The 17,130-nt window shown below is 35.1% G+C and overlaps 2 protein-coding genes and 1 pseudogene across 2 annotated transcripts; all 3 read left to right on the forward strand.

The window, feature by feature from the left end:
- The first annotated feature begins 1,276 nt into the window (after nucleotides 1-1,276).
- LOC123898212 (beta-hexosaminidase 2) lies at nucleotides 1,277-4,910 on the forward strand. The gene is made up of 2 exons (XM_045949112.1): nucleotides 1,277-2,314; nucleotides 3,613-4,910. Exons 1-2 carry the CDS (start codon nucleotides 1,534-1,536, stop codon nucleotides 4,560-4,562), a joined length of 1,731 nt encoding a protein of 576 aa, XP_045805068.1. The 5' UTR covers nucleotides 1,277-1,533; the 3' UTR covers nucleotides 4,563-4,910.
- A 7,162-nt stretch (nucleotides 4,911-12,072) lies between these two features.
- LOC123899040 lies at nucleotides 12,073-13,875 on the forward strand (annotated as a pseudogene).
- Nucleotides 13,876-15,091: 1,216 nt separating this feature from the next.
- LOC123899041 (non-specific lipid-transfer protein 1-like) lies at nucleotides 15,092-17,130 on the forward strand. The gene is made up of 2 exons (XM_045950092.1): nucleotides 15,092-15,481; nucleotides 16,881-17,130. Exons 1-2 carry the CDS (start codon nucleotides 15,144-15,146, stop codon nucleotides 16,888-16,890), a joined length of 348 nt encoding a protein of 115 aa, XP_045806048.1. The 5' UTR covers nucleotides 15,092-15,143; the 3' UTR covers nucleotides 16,891-17,130.

Consider the following 17,130-nt stretch of genomic DNA (forward strand, 5'->3'; position numbering starts at 1 on the left):
AGGTAGCGGACACCCCCAGAAAATACCCTACCTTTATAACGTCTTATACTTAAATAGAGAACGATGTTTTTCAAAAATTTCTCATTTTTATAATGTCCGCTAAGTAACCTACTTAAGTAGCGAAAGAATAAAACGAAAAAGATGTAGGACGCGCAAAAAACTAGCTGGGTGACAATTACTAATGGGGTTGTATGACTTGTATCACAAAGACCCCAAAGTTGGGTGTGCGTTGTTTGTTAACTTGATTAACTTCAAAAATAATGAATTTGATCCAGAATTTAATTCGTCCCTAGCTATAAAATATTTAAAAAAAAAACAATTTCTTTATCTTTTACTGTAATATATAATATAATAAATCTCACCAAAAAAAATATATAATATAATAAATTCAAAATTAGGAAAATTAGGGAGATTATCCCTAAATTAGTCCTCAATAAAAAAAATGAGGCATGGGTATTTTTTTATTTTTATTTTTAATTTGCTCTAATATTTAGAGTATTTTAGATAACTTGTACATTGGACAAAAAGTTGTGCTATGATTTAGTGAGAGAGAAATATTTCTGTTTTTGTCATGTCCCCTGCCTCTTAGTTTGTCTGGTCCTTAAAACAGTTTTACAATAAAATACAATAAAACGCGCACACTAGACTATAAATTATTTTTTAGCATATCAAACACACAGACTATAAAATTACACATATGTTAACACAATTTGCCCGAAATTACACATTAGTTACACGTTTATCTCACTGCATTGCCGGTTTATTAAGAACTTATTTGCTAAATTTTAAGCCATATTTGGAATATATTTGTCAATAATTGTAAATATACATAAAATAAGATTCCTGACATTATACTAGTTTTGAAATCAGTCTAATTTTGTCCCTAGCATGTTAAATCAATTTGATCTATTAAATCAATAGTTAGGTGGTTTAGTAGTGATTTACGCTGAACTTGGTATAGGGAGGATCACAGTTTGATCCCCGCAACTTCAAATGGAAAGAGATCGATTAAACTGGTGGTAAAAACATCAATTAAAATTATTTTTAAACCAAAAAAAACTTATAAAATTATTATTTTTCTTACAAAAATCATATCCATTTTAAAATAAGTTAAGTGTTAAAAAAAGTATTTAAAGTTTAATAAAAAAGAGTATCTCATGATCGTAGCTCAATTGGTAAGAATATTTTAATTTATCTACATTATCATAGTTTGAACTCAGTATCTCTACTTATTTATCTAAAGAGCTGAATTCCCGATTTTGACCATAAAAAAAGAAAAAGTATAAAAGTATAATTTTCCACTATGAGCAGAACAAACAAAAAAAACAAACAAACAAGCACTGAAAAACAAAGAAGCAGCTGTCCTAAACTAAAGAAGAAAGTTCTTCTTGTTGAAACTTAAACTAAAAGTCATTAAATTCTCAATATCACACACATCCTCATCATCTCTACCATGCAAATCCTCCATAAATACCCCACACAACTCAATTGCATTATTCCCAAACAGTAACAGTAACAGTAACAAACACCATCATGCTACCACTACTGTTACTATTACTATCTCTGTTGTGTTCAATTTCAACAACACTAAACGCACAGTCAACAACAACAATCAACGTTTGGCCTAAACCAACAAACCTCACATGGACCCCACCACACCAAACAACACTCCTTTCTCCAACATTCACCATAATCACCACCACCTCACACCAAAACAACCACCTCACCGCCGCCATAAACCGCTACACAAACCTCATCAAAACAGAACACCACCGTCCGTTAATTCCCCCAACAAAAAACCTCTCAAACAACCTACCTCCGTTACAGTTACTAACAGTAACCGTAACGGAGCTAAACGCCGAACTAACTCACGGCACCGACGAATCCTACACGCTTACAGTTACATCTCCTAACGCAACTCTAACAGCCGTAACGGCTTTTGGCGTAATTCGAGGACTGGAGACATTCTCACAGCTGGCGTGGGGGAATCCAACGCGAGTGGCGGTTGATGTGCGTGTAACCGACGCGCCATTGTACGGTCATAGAGGGATTATGTTGGATACTTCTAGAAACTATTATCCAGTGAAGGATTTGTTGAGGACAATTGAAGCGATGAGTATGAATAAATTGAACGTGTTTCATTGGCATATAACTGATTCTCATTCGTTTCCTTTGGTTGTTCCTTCCGAACCATTGTTGGCTGAGAAAGGTGCTTATGATGTTAATATGGTTTATACGGTGGATGATGTGAAAAGGATTGTTGACTTTGGGCTTGATCGTGGTGTTCGTGTTTTGCCTGAGATTGATTCGCCTGGTTAGTTCAATTTTCCATCTTAATTACTACTTTACTTACTATATTGCGATTAGAGAGAATGATTCAAAAATCTCTTGAAAAAAGTTCATGGAGGGTCAAATAGAGAAATATTTGAATGAGACATTAAAAGAGTCAGAGATCTATTTGAGAGGAAGTTACTGATACAATAACTAATTTGTTTTTGGTAACTAACAAGTTTGGTCCTTAATTTCGTAAGGTGTTGTTGTTCTAGTTCTTTACATGTATCAAAATTGAAAACACAATTACATTTGGACTGATTATCGAATTTGTTTTTACTAAGTTAAACTAATTTTCGAATCTGTTTTACTTTAGTCAATTTAATCTTAAAATTATTAACAAAATGTAAGGACTATAGTGACAGTGTCTCACATACTGGTTCAATCGTCCTCAACAAATCAAAACATACATTTTTATGACCGTCTGATCAAGGACTGCGAGACTGCAGTACATTTTTCGTGTAGTTCCTCATGCAAATAATAAAATGGCGTTACTAAAATGTGGCCTACATATTGAAAACAATAGAATTTTTTATATTGAAAAGGAAGAAGTATTGTTTTTCCTTAAAAAAAAGCAGGACATCTCTTTTGTTTTATGTTGTTGTTTGTATTTGTTTCCTAACTTTGTAGTATTGAAGATTGTTAGAGTAAAGAACATCGTTGAACTAATTACTAATAAATTAATAATTGCCGTTCGTTTGATTACTACTATGCCTTTTTTTGTCTGTATGTTTGTCAGGTCAAGGAATTAAATTAGATTTGTGTGAATAACGGTACTGATTAACTAATTAATTAGTGATAATAGCTTTGTAAGCTGCATCAGATTCTACAATAGTCTACTTGTTTAATATTTTCACAGATTCAAAGACTTCTCAATTGGTTTTGTGCCTTTTATGTGCTAATTTTGTTTGTCAACTCATAAATTGGTGTATAATATTGCAGTACATGAAAAAAGTGTGTTGAAATTACCTCAAACATCGATCATGTGACGGTTATAGTATGAAGTATTGAAGTATCTCTTATACTTTGACTTATCATGCGAATTTCATATTCCAAGTTAGAAATTCAGCACAAAGAAACAGAAAACTAAACATTGTAATCATAAGACCAATTAAATTAACAAAAAAAATGAGGCTTTTTGTATGATGTCTGACTTTAGAACATTCTTATTCTTATTGAAAAACATATTTTTCTCTTCATCTTTCACATGATTTAGCTTTACAAACCATTGATTCTTTAAATTATGATGAATATTGACAGATAAGAATTTCTTATATGCAGGGCATACAGGATCTTGGGCCTTGGCCTACCCTGACATTGTAACATGTGCCAATATGTTCTGGTGGCCAGCCGAAAGGGATTGGCCGGATCGTCTTGCTTCGGAACCAGGAACAGGTCATTTGAATCCCTTAAACCCCAAGACCTACCAAGTCTTAAAGAATGTCATCCGCTACGTAACCACAATGTTCCCGGAACAATTTTACCATTCTGGTGCTGATGAAGTCATACCAGGTTGCTGGAAAACCGATCCAACAATTCAGAAATTTCTATCAAATGGCGGAACTCTCAACCAAGTTCTCGAGACGTTTATCAACAAAACTCTCCCTTACATTGTATCCCTCAACCGCACCGTTGTCTATTGGGAAGACGTTCTATTTGACGACACAGTCCATGTTCCACCAACGCTTCTACCTAAAGAACATGTGATTTTGCAGACATGGAACAATGGGCATAATAACACTAAAAGGATAGTATCTAATGGATACCGTGCCATTGTCTCGTCATCCAAATTCTATTATCTCGATTGTGGACACGGTGACTTTACTGGAAATAATAGTGCTTATGACAACCAAACAGGATCCGACGCAAACAATGGTGGCTCTTGGTGTGGACCTTTTAAAACATGGCAAACTATATACAATTATGATATTGCATATGGACTGACCGAAGATGAAGCAAAATTGGTTTTGGGCGGGGAGGTATCACTGTGGTCAGAACAAGCCGATGAAACCGTTTTGGATTCACGAATTTGGCCTAGAACTTCTGCAATGGCTGAGTCGTTGTGGTCAGGTAATAGGGATGAAAAGGGTATGAAGAGATATGCAGAGGCAACAGATAGATTGAATGAATGGAGAAGCAGAATGGTGAATAGAGGTATAGGGGCTGAGCCTATTCAGCCACTTTGGTGTATTCGGAACCCTGGTATGTGCAACACAGTACATGCAATATAGTGTGTGTTTGGAGAGCGTCGGATTCACGGTGCCACCGCACGTCTATCGCAAAGCTAGAACTACTAGCTTCACACAGACTGCGTGTCTTGTGTTTTCACCGCGTTTCCAAACACATTTGTAGTTAGTTTAGTTGGATGTGCATTCCTCTTTTGTTACCTTAAAAGAAAGAAAAATAGCTATTCAGAGTATACCTTTATTAGGTCTATAGTAGTGTCCAACTGTTGTGTGAGCCTAATGAAAATTTATTGTTCTGTTATTTGAGATTGTAGTTGTTGAACAATATTACATGCATTTGAACATTGAGTTTGAAAAATCAAAAGAATGTTTGATTGTTTTCATGAGCTTTAATATTTCTTGACTTCAATTGATGTTGAAAGTAGTTCTATGATTAAATGTGAACCAAATGCTGCCTCTAGCAGCATAATGATATTAGATCAACATGTAATTAATATAACAATGAGAATGTTGAATTACTACCAATGATGAATTTTACTATCCTTTTAACTTGTGACTCACTGTTCTCACTGACCAGTTAAAACTTAATTGAAACAACCTCTTAAACTTTTGAACGAATTTATTAAATTATGAACCGAGCAAGAATAAATAGTTAAGATTACAGATTTGCAATGGAAAAACTAAATTGAAGATTGAGCATGTTGTATGATCTGTTATACAGTTAATCAGACACCTGATGACAAATAATTAAAAGTCTCTCTAAAAGTGGGAGGTGTCACATATCTAGGGGAATAGGCTCTTAGGTAAAAAAAAACTACGATTAAGAAAAGACATAAACAACAATAGGTTTTGTTGTTTGTTGTAAGACTATGTATTAATTCGGAGTAATGAGTGTTCTTTTCCTTTCCTAAATTGGTACTCTCCTGAGTATGTGTGGTTTCACCGAACTAGGTAAACAATTGTGTCCTTTACAACCTTTCTTTATTGCTTTTAGTATTTTATTCCGCGTTTCCAAAATACAACGCAATCAAGACTCTCTAACACTTAAACTCTATGATACAAAATTTGCAAGAATTCCTAAGTGTTTACAATGCTTTTGATTTTGACAAAGTATAAGCGCTTTTCAGAGGCTGATGAGTCGTGTTGATAATTCAATTGATGCCTCTATATATAGGCAGATAGAAATAGATCTGTTGAAGATGACCATTGCAATCTGGGTAATAACTACTCCAAGCTTTAATGAGGAGAACTAATGTCTTTACATTCCTGGCAAAAGGGCAACTTCTATGACAGCGACGTTGTACTTTCTTCCTTCCTCTTTGTCAACTCTGATGTGAACCTCTGAGACTCCAAAGGCAGACTTTCAGAGTCTACTACTCAAGTTGGCTTTCAGCTTCTCTTTTTCATGTTCAAGTGGATGTAAACTATATTTTTCAATCCTGCACACTTGAACAAATATTAGTAACATCAATAATCAATTGTTCTTTTATACTTTGTTATCATCAAAATCATTAGAGAGAGTTTTAACAAAACCAATTTTGTTCTAACAATATTTGTTCTCGATTGTAGTTTTAGATAATCAATTTCTTATTTTTCTCATATCTTAACTAGAAAAAGCAAGAGAAACAACGATAATCGATTTTGTTTTGTTACTGTTAGAAACTTAGATTTAAGCAAATTTCTTTCTTACTAAATGTGTTTGAAGATGATGAGCAATAATATGACGGATATTTGTTGGGTTTCAAGATCAGCGTTCATCAATTTTTTGTAGAGTTTCTCAACAATATTGCTAAGTTTTAAATTACTACTAAAATTATTTTGTTTTTATTAAAAAGGAAAATGTAGTTTTAAATGAAAATTTAAATTGCTTAAAAAAAATGAAAATTTAAATGGAAATACTAATTAAAAAATACAAGTAAGCAATTTTACACAGTCCGCATCTATCAATCATATTCTCATATGCATCCCTATGATATGATTATCACATATCAATCATATTCTCTTATGTTATGATGATCACATATCGATCATATCCATCCTTATGTTGTGATGCACCCACATAACATTTCTTAATAATAGCACCTACTAAATGAAAGCCAAAAATAAACGTGCATAAGCAATAAGGGAACAAGCAATCAAAACATCATCTAGCAAGCAAGCAAGCACACTCGCGCAATTGAAAGATACCAAGCGAGCAAAATATCATGCAACAAGCTAGCAAACACACTATTCTATATTGCCATGTTGGGAAAACGTCATCTAGCAATCAAAAACATCATCTAGCAAGCAAGAAAGCACACTCACGCAATTGAAAGATACCAAGCGAGCAAAATATCATGCAAGAAACAAGCAAACACACTATTCTATATTGCCTTGTTGGGAAAACACATCTAGCAAGCAAGCAAGCACACTCATGCAATTGAAAGACAACATGCGAGCAAAATATCATTCAACAAACAAGCAAACACACTATTCTATATTGCCTTGTTGAGAAAACGTGCAAAGGCTGGTGTCGTTGAGTAAACGTGCAAGCAAAGGCAAAAAACGTGTATCGGGTGTTGTTATGCATATATATAGACCTGTTTGGTTTCGCCAAACAAATTGTAGGACTAAAAGAATAACTTAGTAACTTACATCAATTTTGAGAAAAACAAAATTAAAATGGAATGCTTGCTAATGGTTTCTTTGGCACTATGGAGCATGCTTATGATAACTGTCTTGGCATATGATTCTGTTGAATATGTAAATTGATTTTGGGTTTGTTAGTTTTGGGCCTTAGGAAGTTTAAGCCCAAATTTAGTAATAAGTAGTATGTCTAAAGAATGTTCTAGAGATATGTAGAAATAAGTAGAAGTCATAGTAGAAAATGTATGTAGAAGTATAGAGAAGTTTGTAGAACTCTCTCTTAGAAGTATGTAGAAGAGTCTCTAGGAGTATGTAGAACTCTCCCTTGAAGACTATAAATAGGGGAGAGGTAGTCATCTGTAAACCAAGCCAAAAATTACAAACACTCAATAATATAAGTAGCATTCCCTTCCAACAAGTTTTATATCCTCTCTCAAATACTTAAACACTTTCTCCACCTATTAAAGCTTCCTTCCAACAAAGTGGTATCAAGAGCTTGAAGGTCCTCCTAAAGATGGCGAATAATGGTGTTCCTCTCCAAGTCCCGATGCTCACAAAGAGCAACTACGACAATTGGAGTCTGAGAATGGTGGCTCTCCTTGGCGCACACGACGTGTGGGAGATAGTCGAGAAAGGCCTTGTAATCCCGGAGAATGAAGGTACTCTATCTCAAACTCAAAAGGATAGTTTGAGAGACTCAAGGAAGAGAGACAAGAAGGCTCTCTGTCTAATCTATCAAGGATTAGATGAAGACACGTTCGAGAAGGTCTCGGGAGCAACGACGGCTAAAGAAGCATGGGAGAAACTTCGAACTTCTTACAAGGGAGCCGATCAAGTAAAGAAGGTACGTCTTCAAACACTAAGAGGAGAGTTTGAAGCTTTGCATATGAAAGAAGGTGAACTTATCTCTGATTACTTCTCAAGAGTTTTGACGGTTACTAATAATCTAAAAAGAAACGGAGAGAAGTATGATGATGTAAGAATCATGGAGAAAGTTCTTAGATCGGTAGATCCAAAGTTTGAGCATATTGTCACCGTCATCGAAGAGACAAAAGATTTAGAGGACATGACAATGGAGCAACTTCTTGGGTCGTTGCAAGCTTATGAGGAAAAGAAGAAGAAGAAGGAAGATAACGAGGAGCAAGTACTCAAGACACGACTCGATTCACCTAGAGAAGAACATGGTCGGAGCAACCAAAGACGAGGTGGCGCTCGAGAACGTGGACGTGGTCGTGGATATGGAGGCGGACGAGGTTGGAGGCCTAATGATGACAACAACCAAAGAGGAGAAATCTCATCAAGAGGTCGTGGGAGAGGATCTCTAAAACCAAGGTACGATAAGTCACGGGTTAAATGCTATAATTGTGAGAAGTTTGGGCATTATGCTTTCGAATGTAGAGCTCCTAGCAATCATAGAGTTGAAGAGAAGGCCAACTATGTTGAAGAAATAAACCAAGAAGATGGAACATTATTGTTGGCACACAAAGATAATGAAAGAGGTGGAGATAATCAATGGTACCTTGATAGCGGTGCAAGCAACCATATGTGTGGGCGAAGAAGCATGTTCGTAGAGTTAGACGAATCAGTGAACGGGAACGTGGCTTTCGGAGATGAATCAAAAGTTGCAGTGAAAGGTAAAGGAAACATTCTCATCCGTTTAAAAAATGGGGATCATCAATTTATTTCCAATGTTTACTATGTGCCAAACATGAAGAGCAACATCTTGAGTCTAGGACAACTCTTAGAGAAAGGTTATGACATTCAATTGAAAAATAATAATCTTTCTATAAGAGATCATTCAAACAAGTTCATTGCTAAGGTGCCAATGTCAAGAAATAGAATGTTTGTGCTCAACATACAAAATGATGTTGCGCAATGTCTCAAAATGTGCTACAAAGAAGAGTCATGGCTTTGGCATCTTCGATTTGGGCATCTTAATTTTGGAGGATTAGAGTTGCTCTCTAAGAAGGAAATGGTTAGAGGATTGCCTTACATCAACCACCCCAATCAAGTATGTGAAGGATGTTTACTTGGAAAGCAGTTCAAAATGAGCTTCCCTAAGGAGTCAAGCTCAAGAGCGCAAAAGCCGTTGGAGCTCATACATACAGATGTGTGCGGTCCGATCAAGCCAAGATCACTCGGTAAGAGTAACTACTTCCTTCTCTTTATTGACAATTTTTCAAGAAAAACATGGGTATACTTTTTGAAGGAGAAATCAGAAGTGTTTGAAAACTTCAAAAAGTTTAAAGCCTTGGTTGAGAAGGAAAGTGGCCTCATGATTAAAGCAATAAGATCCGACCGAGGAGGAGAGTTTACTTCAAACGAATTCCTTAAGTATTGTGAAGACAATGGCATTCGACGACAACTGACGGTACCAAGATCCCCTCAACAAAATGGAGTGGCAGAGAGAAAGAACAGGACAATCCTTGAGATGGCGAGGAGCATGCTAAAAAGCAAGAGACTACCAAAGGAACTATGGGCAGAAGCTGTTGCGTGCGCTGTTTATCTATCAAACCGTTCTCCGACAAGAAGCGTGTTGGGAAAAACACCACAAGAAGCATGGAGTGGAAGAAAGCCTGGAATTTCCCATCTAAGAGTCTTTGGAAGCATAGCTCACGCTCATATACCGGACGAGAAAAGAAGCAAACTAGATGACAAAAGTGAAAAGTACATCTTCATTGGTTACGACGCCAACTCCAAAGGCTATAAGCTCTATAATCCTGATACCGGGAAGACTATCATTAGTCGAAATGTCATTTTCGATGAAGAAGGAGAGTGGGATTGGAAAACGAGTAATAAGGACTACAACTTCTTTCCACAATTTGAAGAAGATGATGTGGAACCAGAGGAATCAAGAGAAGATCTTGCTACTCAGCCGGTTTCACCAACCCCGAGTTCTGAAGAAGGAGAAAGCTCAAGTGAAAAGACTCCTCACTTTAGAAGTTTGCAAGAGATTTACGAGGTAACCGAAAATCAAGACAATCTTACTCTTTTCTGTCTATTTGCGGATTGCGAGCCCATGAACTTCCAAGAAGCATTCGAGAAGAAGACTTGGAGAACTGCCATGGACGAAGAGATCAAGGCGATAAAGAAGAATGAAACATGGGAGTTGGTCTCACTTCCAAAAGGGCACAAGGCGATCGGTGTGAAGTGAGTGTATAAAGCAAAGAAAAACTCCAAAGGAGAAGTTGAAAGATACAAGGCAAGATTGGTGGCAAAAGGATACAGTCAAAGAGCCGGCATCGATTATGACGAGGTATTCGCTCCAGTTGCTCGATTAGAAACTGTTAGACTAATCATTTCATTGGCAGCTCAAAACAAGTGGAAGATACATCAAATGGATGTCAAGTCAGCCTTCTTAAATGGGGTCCTTGACGAAGAAGTCTACATTGAGCAACCACAAGGCTACGAAGTCAAGGGAGAAGAAGAAAAGGTCTTGAAGCTAAAGAAGGCACTCTACGGGTTGAAACAAGCCCCAAGAGCTTGGAATGCTCGAATTGACAAGTATTTCCAAGATAAGAACTTCATCAAATGCCCATATGAGCACGCACTCTATATCAAAGCGAAAGGCGGAGATATTTTGATTGTGTGCTTATATGTAGATGACTTGATCTTCACGGGGAACAATCCAACCATGTTTGAAGAGTTCAAGAAAGAGATGACGAAGGAGTTCGAGATGACCGACATTGGATTAATGTCTTACTATCTCGGCATTGAAGTGAAACAAGAGGATCATGGAATCCTAATCACTCAGGAAGGTTATGCTAAGGAGGTACTCAAGAAGTTCAAGATGGATGATGCAAACCCAGTTAGCACGCCAATGGAATGTGGAATCAAGTTATCAAAGCACGAGGAAGGTGAAATAGTGGATCCATCACTCTTTAAGAGCTTGGTTGGAAGCTTACGATATTTAACATGCACGAGGCCTGACATCTTGTATGCGGTCGGAGTTGTAAGTCGATACATGGAGCATCCAACAACAACTCATCTTAAGGCGGCAAAGAGGATTCTTCGCTACATCAAAGGTACAACAAACTTAGGCTTGTACTACTCTGTTTCTGATGATTACAAGCTCGTTGGATATAGCGATAGTGACTGGGGAGGAGACGTGGATGACCGAAAAAGTACAAGCGGCTTTGTTTTCTATATTGGAAACACAGCTTTCACATGGATGTCAAAGAAACAACCGATTGTCACTCTTTCCACATGTGAGGCGGAATACGTGGCGGCCACTTCGTGTGTTTGTCATGCAATCTGGTTGAGAAACCTATTAAAGGAGTTGAGTTTGCCGCAAAAGGAGCCGACCAAGATATTCGTGGACAACAAGTCAGCAATAGCTTTGGCAAAGAACCCAGTCTTCCATGATCGAAGTAAGCACATTGACACACGCTACCACTATATTAGAGAGTGTGTTTCTAACAATGATGTGAAGTTGGAATACGTGAAGACAGATGACCAAGTAGCTGATATCTTCACCAAACCTCTCAAGCGTGAACACTTTGTCAAATTAAGATATTTACTTGGAGTAGCAAAATCAAGTTTAAGGGGGGGTGTTGAATATGTAAATTGATTTTGGGTTTGTTAGTTTTGGGCCTTAGGAAGTTTAAGCCCAAATTTAGTAATAAGTAGTATGTCTAAAGAATGTTCTAGAGATATGTAGAAATAAGTAGAAGTCATAGTAGAAAATGTATGTAGAAGTATAGAGAAGTTTGTAGAACTCTCTCTTAGAAGTATGTAGAAGAGTCTCTAGGAGTATGTAGAACTCTCCCTTGAAGACTATAAATAGGGGAGAGGTAGTCATCTGTAAACCAAGCCAAAAATTACAAACACTCAATAATATAAGTAGCATTCCCTTCCAACAAGTTTTATATCCTCTCTCAAATACTTAAACACTTTCTCCACCTATTAAAGCTTCCTTCCAACAGATTCGCAGAGCCAACCATTATTTTCTGCAATATTTGTGTTTGGAGACTTGTTAGTCGATAACGGGAATAACAACAAACTCCACTCTATTGCAAAAGCCAACTATATGCCTTACGGCATTGATTTTCCAGGGGTTCATCCAAGCCCAACTGGAAGATTTTCTAACGGCAAAACAATAGTGGATTTTCTCGATAACCTACTTCTCTGATTACCGAAAACAAGATACTAAAAGATAAATTATTATGCACTGACATTGCAGTTTAATTTGTAGGTGAAATGGTAGGAATTCCTTTATTGCCGCCCTTTGCAGATATCATAGAACAAAATATTGACATTTCCAGGGGAGTAAACTTTGCTTCAGCCAGTTCTGGGATACTTAATGAGACAGGGAGAAATCTGGTAATCTTTGTGCTAACTAGTTTGTATCTTTTTAGATTTTAATTTTATGTGTTTTTATTAAATTGTTATCTGGCCACAGGGGGAACGCATTAGCTTTAGCCACCAGGTGCGTAATTTTGAAAGAACACTAAGTCAGATGAAGACCTTGATGAAGGATGAGAATTTAAGTCAGTACTTGGCAAACTCATTGGCAATAGTGATTCAGGGCAATAATGATTACATAAACAACTATCTCATGCCTGGATTTTATGGTACTAGCTTTGTGTACAACCCAAAAACCTTTGCTGACATCCTCATAGAGAATTACAAAAGGCATATATTGGTAATTTATTTAGTAACTTACACTCTTGTTGAAAATTGAATAGATTCTAGTAGTCTACTATTAACATATCTGTAAAATAAGAAATACGTAAAGTATTACTATTATATATGTTACAGGACCTTCATAGTCTGGGGCTGAGAAAGTTCTTTCTAGCAGCGATTGGGCCACTTGGTTGTACCATATCAAATATCTCAAGGCATGAACCCTCCAGGACAGTGTTGTTCTAATATCAACGACATGGTTGTCTTGTTCAATACTTTGTTGAGATCTTTGGTGGATCAACTGAACACAATGTACGTAGATTCAATTTTTGTATATGGTGATACTTATCAAGTTTTCAATGAGTTGATTGAAGATCCGGATAGCTATGGTAAGAACTACGAAGTTCATGACCATAATTTCTATTTAAATAATAGTATAATAAGATTATAGTATATATGATCTAGTCATGATTTGTTGATATATATGATGATTTTATTTCTACTACAGGGTTCACAGTAAGTGATGCAGCATGTTGTGGCTTTGGAAGGAACAAAGCACAAATAAATTGTTTGCCAATGACTAATATATGCCCAAATAGAGACCAATATGTTTTTTGGGATCCCTTTCATCCAACCCAAGCTGTGAGCAAAATTATGGCTAATAAGGCTTTTAATGGACCGCCCTCTGTTTGCCACCCAATTAATGTGATCCAGATGGCACAAAAGCATTTACCACCAGGTCAAAACAATGCCTCAAGCATGCTCTAACAAGACTGCCTATTCATTACTTAAAATAAAAACACTGCCTATTCTGTACACAAAAGAAATATCGACCTTTTGGTTCAAGATAAAAAGTACTACCATTTTTTTTTGTTTTGTCAAAATAAGTAGTAGTAGAATTTAAGAGGGGCTTTTGAACGTCTATTGTATAAAAATATAGTAGAATTTATAGAGATACAGGCTTGCTACTACCGAAGAGGAAATCGTAAAAGATAAAATAAAATACAGCAGTCTCATCCTTAAAATGCTATGTCAAGCACTAATATATTCTTATCCTTAAATTGATAAAATTTTGAGTTGGTTAGATCTGGAAAAATTAAATATTTAACAGAATAGTAAATACAAATTTTTAAGGAATTAAACAATTTTTTTTTCACCATCGATCAGTTGAATTTTGTTCGGGGTCAGTTCTGACATTAAGTAGTTTCAGCCTTCTCCCGATCACAATTACGGGGAATCGAACCACGGTTCTTCCTACCAAGTTCAGCGTCAATCACCATTGAACCAACTAACGATTGATATGAAATTAAACAACTTATTGTTTTGTATGTTTTTATCCTTAAAATTTAATGTCCAGCACTAATACATTCTTATTCTTAAATTGATAAAATTCTGAATTAGTTGGATTTGCAAAAATTAAGTATTTAACATAATAGAAAAATATGAATTTTTAAGAAATTAGTATTTTGGTAGAAAAAAAAGATAAATTGTTTTATTATATGATGTTTGGTAAAAAAATAATAATTAGTATTTTGATATTTTAGACAACTTGTATTTTGATACGTATATACTTTTCATTGTTTATATTTATACAATACGACAACCAGAATTTTATCAATATAAGAATAAGAATGTCGTATAGAGGTAGTGAGACTCACCAACATAGTGTGACACAAGTGGTAGATATATAGTTGGGTCCCTTAAATGGGTTTGATCCCCGACCGGTGCGTATGGACAAACATTTGTTGGAAGAGGTCAACCCCTTAAATGGATCTCAGTTACCTCGAGGGGATTAGTCTCTGCAGTTATGCACAGAGGATACCTTTGATTGAGAGGTCAACCCCTTCAATGAATCTTAGTTACCTCGAGGGAATTAGTCTTTACAGTTACGCGCGGAGGATACTTTTGATTTTTTTTTTAAAAAAGTAGTGAGACTCACAGTAATTGCATGCACTTTAATTTTAAAACTAAATACTCCTCCCGTCTTAATTCGATTGACACAGTTGATTGTTGTGCACTATTCACACATATTGTTTTGACCTTATTTTTCTACTAATAAACAAAAAAAAAATATTAGCATATAAGATGTTGTTTAATTTTTCTCGATGAGTATTGTCAAAATATCAAATTTTTATAATTTTTACTATTATACAATTAAAAATATTAATCGTCAAAATTATACATCGGCATACGTGAAAAAACAAAAGTATGATAAGCAAAACAAAAGTATGATAAGCAAAACAAAAATACATGCTCAAAACAATTTTTCCCGATTAATTATTCTTCTTTCTTAAGACTCCTATATATAAAAGTATGATAAGCAAAACAAAAATACATGCTCAAAACTATCTACGTAATTTTTCATAATTGATAACAATGAAAATCATAGCAATTACTGAATTGCTTCTTCTTTTCTTACTTGTTTCATCATCTGAGGCAATGATAGAGTCATGTGAAAGTGTGAATGAACACCTTACACCATGTCTAACCTACCTTGCAGGTATGACTTACAAACCACGTCCTTTTTGTTGTGAAGGAGCTAAAAATATTGTGTTATTGGCATCAAAAAGTATTGAGGATAAAAGGATAGCTTGTAATTGTGTCAAGACTTTAGCACAGATTCTAATACCAAAGGCACAGAATGCCATTGATCTCCCAAAGAAATGTGGAGTCCAATTTCCCTTCGAAATTTCTGCAACCATTGATTGCTCTAGGTAAAGTTATTTCAACTACTAATGTAAATTTATGGTAACCAAATTAACATAATCTTTGATAGTTATATTCTCAGATCATATTAATGATTTGAATTGGGTAAAAGTAGTCTTTTCTTTTTTTTTTGTCAAGTAATCTAATGCTAGAAAATTCACCATAAAGGTGAATAAGTGGAGTGTTTTGGGTTCGAACCCGAGCTCCTGCACATATCGTGCGATGTCCCTACCAACTGAACTAAGTTCACGGAGACGGATAGAAGTAGTCATTCTAACTATGAAACGGAAGTAATATTCGAATATTTTTAGACTTTTAAAATGATTTAAGTGTGATATTTGAATATTGAAGTATTATATATAGGACTATTTATCATATTTTTTTACCTTTTTTTGTTGCTAAGTAGGAGGCCATTAGGCCGAATGACAACCCCCAGGAGGGTGAGGAAGAAATATGGGAAAAATTTTCATCCCACCTACTCACTTTCTCACCCACCCCTTATTTTTTCCATTTTTGTCCTTGGTCAAAAAATTCGGAACGCGTTTTCCGAATTTTTTTTGCCTTTAAAAACAACTTCGAAATGTGTTTTCTGAATTTTCTCTAAATTTGAACTAAAAAAATTCGGAAAAAGTGTTCCGAATTTTTTGACCAATAGCAAAAATGGAAAAACAGGAGGTGGGTGAGAAAGTGAGTGGGTGGGATGAGAAATTTTCGAAATATAAAACCCGTAGGTATGGAGAGAGTGAGTTACAATCCAGTCCATCACTTGATTTTCTAGCCCTTCAAAATAGTCCTCTCCAAAACCAACTCACTAATAAAGTCTCTTCATCCTCATATAAGAAAGAGTCTCTTAATTTTAATAATACCTTTCAAATTTTGTTACTTTTTAAAACCATTGAAATTTATACATAATTATTCTTATATATCAGATTTTTGTTCAGAATATATATATTTTTAGCTTGATCCTCTTTGGTTAAAAAATTAAAATATCTTTGTATATAATTTAAAATCTTTTTTTTGCTCTTGTGATTAAATTTATTTATTTTTTGTTAGACAATGAAGTGGTTACTAATTCCACCTTATCGATTGAGCTAATTAAGATTACGGGGGCTGTGATTTAATTTATTTATTTTTCTACGTTAAGTGATTTTAATTTTCTAAATTTAATAAACATTTGCACAGCTTAAAAGTCAATATTTGTTCTTTTATTCTTTTAATTAATAAACTAGTTAATAAACTAATATTTTTTTAGTAAAAAAATTAACTAATATTTTATTATCCGATAAATTAAGAACATCTAAACATCATACTTCCGTCCTCTGCATATAGGTCTAATAAACTAGTATGCCATATTGCATATATATTTCAATATGTAAGTAACTGTTTTCCTTTACAATATTGTTGCAGGGTTATCTAAAAGTCAGAACCGAGGGTTGTTCTTGGATGCAGCCAGTTAAGGGAATATGAATGACCTTTTCATGACAATCAATAGCATTAATAAATAAAAAATCCTATAGTGATAAAACATATATATAAAAGTATTAATATGCTTACTTGCTCCAAGGAATCCTTTTTGTAGCCATCAATTTTTGCATGAAATTTATTATATAAATGTAATGTTTGGAATTTAAATGCAACTTGAAAGTTTCTCTTATTA

Source organism: Trifolium pratense, linkage group LG7 (assembly GCF_020283565.1).
Source record: "Trifolium pratense cultivar HEN17-A07 linkage group LG7, ARS_RC_1.1, whole genome shotgun sequence".
NCBI lineage: Eukaryota > Viridiplantae > Streptophyta > Magnoliopsida > Fabales > Fabaceae > Trifolium > Trifolium pratense.